The sequence below is a fragment of the Chanos chanos genome, chromosome 7, assembly GCF_902362185.1.
Source record: "Chanos chanos chromosome 7, fChaCha1.1, whole genome shotgun sequence".
Taxonomy (NCBI): Eukaryota; Metazoa; Chordata; class Actinopteri; order Gonorynchiformes; family Chanidae; genus Chanos; species Chanos chanos.
Window position 1 is genome coordinate 26,823,835 of NC_044501.1, and position 7,282 is coordinate 26,831,116.

Here is a 7,282-nt window from a genome sequence, read left to right on the forward strand (position 1 = left end):
CCGGCACACACACACACACACACACACACACACACACACACACACACATACACACAGACATGCGCACACAAACAAACGCACACATAGCCCCTGTGCTTCTTCTAAAAACATACATTTTTTTTCTCTATTGCAACCTCCCTTTCTCCCTCCCACCCACACCTCCCTTGCTCACCCTCTCTCTCTCTCTCTCTCTCTCTCTCTCTCTCTCTCACACTCTTTCACTCTCTCTCTCTCTCTCTCTCTCATCAGGGGCAAGCTGCAGGCACTCAGTTCTGACACAGAGTTCCATTAGACGGAGCAGAGGACAGACGTGTGAGAGGGGGGAGAGAAAAATTTGGAAAGGGAATATTCAGATGAAGAGAAAAGGTTAGACCTTGTGGTTTTAGCTTTCTCCTCAAAGCAGTACATTGATCCAGTTGGAGAACTTTTGAAAAAGTTGCAAAAAGTTACAGAAGAAAAACTGCAACAGAGAGAGAGAGGGTGAGAGAGTATCTGTGAAGGATGGGCTCCCTTGTGGACTATACTTTTCTGTGTATCCCCCTTTGGCTTTTCTGTACGAGTGGAGTTTGGAGTCAGGATTTAAGGGAACGGGATGCCTTGTGTAATGAGAATGGCTGCTTTGTACTTTACTTTCAGCGTAAAATTTTCTTGGAAGCCTGGAGAATCTGTAAGGAAAGGGGAGGCAACCTGGCCACCATCAAACAATCCGAGGACGCTCTCATGATTGAGTCTCTGTTCTCCAACATGGAGCTGAGGGCTCATCAGAGCCGTCTGCAAGTTTGGATCGGATTGCAGCGTCAGCCACGCCAGTGTTCGCCCAACCGCCCCTTGCGCGGCTTCAGCTGGATTACTGGAGACCAGGACACCCAGTACACTAACTGGCTCCATGACGATTCTCCGTCCACCTGCTCGTTCCCTCGGTGTGTTATTATGGGGTACAGCACCGTCTCCTCCGAGCTCCAAGACAACTTCAAGTGGAGGGATGGACCCTGTTCAGTCCCCGTGGACGCATACCTGTGCAGGTTCACCTACAGGGGTATGTGTCCCGCTATTAGGAGTGAAGGAGGTGGAAACGCTTTTTATAGCACCCCTTTTAACTTGCTTAGTACTATTCTCACTCATGTGCCCATCGGGACTATGGCAAAGGTGCCCTGTCCCATGGGCACTAAAGAAGATCAGTCCGTGCTATGCACCCAGCGAAGTGACGGCAGTGTCGCCTGGAACAGGGACGCCCCCTTGTGCACCGACATCCCCAAGAAGAGCTGGTGCGACCAGGACAATGGCGGATGCCTCCACGACTGCGTGGAGACAGAGACGCACCACTACTGTAAATGTGACGAGGGCTACCTCCTGGCCGAGGATGGGGTGAGCTGTTTCCAAACGGACCCATGCCAGGGGTCACTGTGTCAATACGAGTGCCTGCCAGTGATGGGCAGTTACCGTTGCATCTGTCCTGAGGGTTACATGCTGATGGAGGACGAGCACAGCTGCTTGGATGTGGACGAGTGTCTGCAGAGCCCGTGCGAGCAACAGTGTGTGAATGCACCAGGAACATTTGAGTGTCGATGCGAGGCTGGCTACTGGCTGGATGAAGCGGGCATGTGTGAAGATGTGGACGAATGCACAGAGGAACCCTGCGAACACGCTTGCGAGAACACACCAGGTTCTCACATCTGTCACTGCCGCCTGGGTTTCGCACCGCTGGGGGAGGACCCGAGTCGTTGTCATGACATCAACGAATGCCAGATCGAAGGGACCTGTGAGCATATGTGTCTCAACTATGATGGTGGGTTCGAGTGCTACTGTGAGGAGGGATACGAGCTAATGCCTAACCAGTACTCCTGCAGGCTGATTTCAGGGGATCAGGAGACTCCATCCGCCACTCCTCCCCATCCCTGGATCACCAGTAACCCTGATCCGATGTGGGATCCCCAGTACCCTTGGCTGGCCAAGCCCAATATCAACTGGCCATCACATTCAGGTACAGAGCAGCTCGATTGGCTGACTGACCCTCCCAATGTGGAGAACCTGTCCACTGATTTGATGTCACTCACCACAGCTTCTCTTGAAGAGGCTGAGCTAACCCCAGACCTCAAAAAACCTTCCCAGGATGCAAAAGACAGCTGGAACATTCCGGATTTCAGAGAGCCGGAGGATGAAGCACTGGTTCCGCCCACAACCGCGACACCAACACCTGATTACTATGATGACGAAAGCACCATGACCGCTACACCTCCCTCCACTTCTACTGTTGGAGGTGGAGCATGGAGCTGGTTTTGGCACACCTCCAGCCCATCAGAGAACGAGGACTCTTTCACTATTTCGGCAGATATGGATACGGAAGTTGACTATTATGAAGAGACGAACACTGCTTTCCCACAGTCACACACCCCCTCCTTGTTCATTACAAATCAAATACCAGTTCAAGGAATAGAGGAGGAGACATCTGCGAATGAGAGCAACTGGCTCCTGGTAGCTTTGCTGGTACCCCTCTGCATTTTCATTCTGGTGCTGGTGGTACTGGGCATCATCTACTGTACGCGTTGCAACGCCCAGCAACGCAGCAACAAGAGCGCTACAGACTGTTACCACTGGATCTCAGGAGCCAGCGACAAAGCAGCAGCCGACATAGACGCTGGGACAAAGTCTCATGTATAATCAGCCAGCGCAGTGGCATTCCAGAGAAGGAAATAAATATCATTTTGACGTGTGAGCAGTCGAAATTCTGACGGGAGCAAAGGAGAACTGGGCTGCACGCTCCCATTCTTCTGTGACACTTAATATGTGAGAATATTTATGCGGAATATCTATTAGAAGGGAACAAGCCGGGAGAGGGAATATTTGAGAAACCGCTGCTCTCCCTCCTATTCTGCAGTGTGCCAAGAGACAAAAAAATAAAACTTCTACTTTGTGTCTATATTGATCTTGGTTAAAAAAAAATAAATTAAAAAAATAACATGTACATAGGAGCCATGCTCAGTGGGCAGAGGCACAAACAACAGCCTGGCCTACTCTATCAGGTCATATTTATTCTTGTGAGCTGGAATAGATAATAAATTGTCCATTATTGGAAGTCACATAAGAGACGCATGTCTTCAGAGAAATTCAATTCAGAGTTAAGAAAAACCCAAGAGCTCTGAATCAGTCTTCAGGTTATGATTTATTCTTCACAAGTCTGCCTTTCACTCTCCTTCAGTGGGAGAGGAGAGTGTTTGTACAACTTGAGCAAATGCTTAAACTCTTAGGGTGAAGACTGCAAATAGAGAGGCTATGAAAGGCAATAATGCATTTTTTTTACCCACTTCCTAAGACAAAAGAAATTTCTAAAAGAAAAAACAGTCTGTGCGTACCTGTGGTTCTGGATACCTGTGGAGCTTTCACACGAACTGATATGTTCCAGATGCAGCACCAGAACCAGGGCTTACAAACACCCACTATATATTTAGTGAAAAGTTTTTCTCTCATGTTGCAAGAAATACATATGTCGCAAGACACATTCTAAGTCTGTGACAAACTTGTTGTGCTATGCAGGGCCTCAGGCTGAGATCTAATAATGATACAAAATGTGTTTAATAATTGTTTGGTTTTTTGTTTGTTTGTTTGTTTTTTGGTTTTTGACTGTGAAACACCAGTACCCTCCCTAAAGTACTCTGAGTGAACAGTGCAATCATTCACAAGTTGTACGTCTCTATTGTATATACTTTTGGTACATCTTAGCATCTGGAATTACTCTGTTTTTTTTTTTTTCCCTTTCCTTTTCTCATACATTGCATAGCACTTCAGCCTGGAAGTTAAGACTGTTGTTTCAAGACCAGTGGTGCCAAAATGGTGCATACTTTGTAATCACAGTTCAATGATTTCAGTGTGTCTTCTACCCTGAAAAGGTTCTTTTTTTCATTAATGGAAAAAAACAACAACCTAACAGAGAACAGACCATTTTCAATCCTATTACCTGTTGCTTTGTTCAGTAATTGTTCATTAAACTGTTCAGTTAAGGGTCCATATGAGCCTGCTTGTGTCCTTTCCTCTAATGAGAAGCGTTGTCACCGGCACATTTCACCCTCCAGTGTGACTAGAACTCACGTCAGAACTGAAAACCAAAGATGAGCTACAAGTGTTCTGAAATTTGTGCTTGCCTCCATGCCAAAGTGCATAACAAATAAATATATACTTCTCATACAAGATGAATTAAGATACTCATACAAAATGAAATAAGATGACAACCCTCTAATGTAAAATTCCACAATATCTCATTATTTACCACATTTCCATGATAACAAGGAAAAAAAAGAGACTTGACAGTAAATTAATAGATGCATAATGCCATCCCTGGTATATGGTGACAACCACTGATTTTCCATACTTAGCAAAATCATGTTTATGTCAGATCTTCGTTGCTGTATCACTAAACTAACTCACTCTCTCTCTGTCTCTCTCTCTCTCTCTCTCTCTGTCTTGTCTCCTGTTGCATATTTAGCTTGATTCCTATGGTCCTATTTTACACTGTGTCATTATTAGGCCTAACGATGTAAGTGCTCCATGTTAGCTGATTATCCAATCAGAACACAGCAGCCTGACATTCCACTAAAACCTCTGAGAACTCCTTTATCACTGAGGCTCTGTTGTGGATAATTGTGTGTGTGTGTGTGTGTGTGTGTCTCTCTCTCTCTGTGAAATTACCCAAGGCCCTGTCTTTTGTATCTGTAATCAGACTGTAGACAGTTTTCCGTAAATGCACACATTTTGGGATGTCACCCCTGTAAATATGTGCACCCAGAGTTTCCATTAAACCTTCAATAACTATCCAGGTAGCAGAGATTTTGACTTTTGAATATGTAGGTCTCCCACTTCAAATAGAAAACATGGAAACAATGAAATAGAAACCACGCCCTGTAATGTTACACTCATAAAGCCAGAAAACACTACTTGCCAATATAAAGAACTACTTCTCTTGAACATGAATTCACATCAACCACAGCTGATTAAACTGCGCGTTGTTTACTGGGGCAGTTTATTGATTCAACTTTCGTAAAAGCATTGTTCCTTTACCGTTTCCTTGGTGTGAAAGAGTGCTGACAGGCCTTGTGTTTGTCAGTCCGCTGTCAGACGCGCCCTGGGCAACCGATTCCACTCCCCAACTGATCGATACATCTAACAAACGGACTCACGGGAAATGTTTCTTTAGAGAGTGAGTCAGGTATGTCAAGTTCGGTCCACTGTATGCATTCACACTGCTGGTTTAGTGAACCTGCTCTCATGGAATGCTTGGCTTTGCTGACATTCAGGCTGTAAATGTTCAGTTCTTGGAACTGGAGAAAAGTATTGAAAGGAGAACTATCAGCCACAAAGCTATAACCTCAACTCACTGGCTGATTGTCAGGTGTTTATAGAGGCCGGACGTCGATACGCTTGTGAAATGATATAGTACAAACAGTGTATAAAAACCATTCCCACACATCGCCAGAGCAACTGGTCGACATGCATTTAAGTGTTCTGAAGCCTCCACTTAAAGATAGATGGATGAAGACCATGACTCAGACATTTTCTTTTAAGTCATCAGAAATCAGCTCTGTTTGTGTATTTCTGCAGCACTTACAGGACCCCATCCATCCAATTTTGCTAGAGTTTTTGAAGAATGTTAGAGAAGATGGTTCATTGAGATGACGGCCGTCTCTTGCGGTCATGTGAGCGACGCTGGGAAAGGTCACATTCTGTGACATCAGCAGTGACTGCAAACATTTCCCAAGGAATGTAAACATGGACTGAGTCAGTTCCAAACCTACATAATTCCCTGGGGATACATGAACGTACGAGTTTTCTGAATTTATGGTAAGAAATCTTATATGAATCACTAACAGCGATGTTAATTACAACAAATATGTGACAACCCAAATATCTTCCATGTCTTAGGCTTTTAGGGTTTTCAAAGGCCTGTGCATTTGTTTATTGTTTATGCAGACAAATCCATGCCCTGACTGTCTGTGTGCAATTCCTGGGAGCTTTTTGTATTTGTATGAAAATTACCAGAACTGGAAACTTGTGAATAACTTTCAATATGAATAACTACACTTTCGTGACTATGATTGGAGTTGCAGTGAAAATCAGTGCGGCTACCCATTGATATCAGTAAACCATTGTGAACACAAAGATTTAGCTGTTTAAAAAACAGAGTCTCTGTTAAATTATTTAAAATTGAACAGGTCATTCTGTTTGTGGTAGTCAGCAGAGACAAAGTAGCAAAAAGATTGCTGAGGAAACCCACTTCCCAAAAGCGCTGGCTGAAAACAAACATTTTTCTGATTGTTGAGCAACAGTGGTGAAAGAATTGTGCATAACTTAACAGAGACGTTTTGCTGAATTTAAGTCAGTTTCAATGTCTTTAACAGAGCTTAGGCTCAGAGGAATCAAAACCAGCTAGACGCTGACAGATGTGTTCCTGCTTTACCCCAGAGCGTGTTTTTTGGGGGCTCCTCACGTCACTTCTAAGTGTTAATTAGTAGTAATATTTGTTTGGAGAGGTCACAAGAAGTCAACTCAATATTTCAGAAATCTTTTCTATCATGTATCACAATGGCTCAACTTGAAAAAGTTTTCAAGTTCCCATTGTTATTTTCCTACAGACTTCACAGGTCAATGCTAAAGGGGAGAGCGAGAGTGGGAGAGAAGGAGTGAGAGTCAGCGAGAGAGAGAAAGAAAAGTTTGTGTAATGATAGAATAAGGTGTATTTACCATAATTGCACAACAGCTGTATGTCTCATTTTGTAAATTCCTTCATTATTCTACAGATAGTGTCATGTGAATTCTGGGTGGTCTTTTACCCATGGACCAGTGGCAGATTCCTCACCCTCCAGCAGCTGAGGGGGAGGAGGGGTGGTTGTTGGAGAGGGCGGTTTAGTTTGGATAAGCTCACCGTCAGTGGTCAGCCTACTGGTCGTTATTCATGTTCGAATGTACAGTGTGGTACAGTGCACCAGCGTCAGAATACAGAAGGCAAAAGGTTGACAGAGGAATGAAGGAGGGTCTGTGATTTAGACTGAACCATTTTTTTTTTTAAGGGGGGGGGGCAAAAGTGGAGCAGGAAGGCAGTCTATTCTTTGTGTGCTCTCCCACATCTGTTGCTAATTAGAACAATATGTATGGAGAGAATTCATAGTGTCTCAGTCCTGCATGGAGATGAGTGTGTTGCGAATATAATTTTTCATGTGTTTCGGTTTTCATCTGTACATGGGTGTGTGAGTTTATTCTTTATGCAGTAGAATTCCGTGGTGATATGTTGATAGTT

General features: G+C 44.3%; 1 protein-coding gene across 1 annotated transcript; it reads left to right on the forward strand.

The window, feature by feature from the left end:
- The first annotated feature begins 663 nt into the window (after positions 1-663).
- Positions 664-2,855, forward strand: cd248a (CD248 molecule, endosialin a). Its single transcript, XM_030780564.1, has one exon. The coding sequence runs from the start codon at positions 721-723 to the stop codon at positions 2,656-2,658; it is 1,938 nt and encodes a 645-aa protein (XP_030636424.1). The 5' UTR covers positions 664-720; the 3' UTR covers positions 2,659-2,855.
- The last annotated feature ends 4,427 nt before the right edge of the window (positions 2,856-7,282 follow it).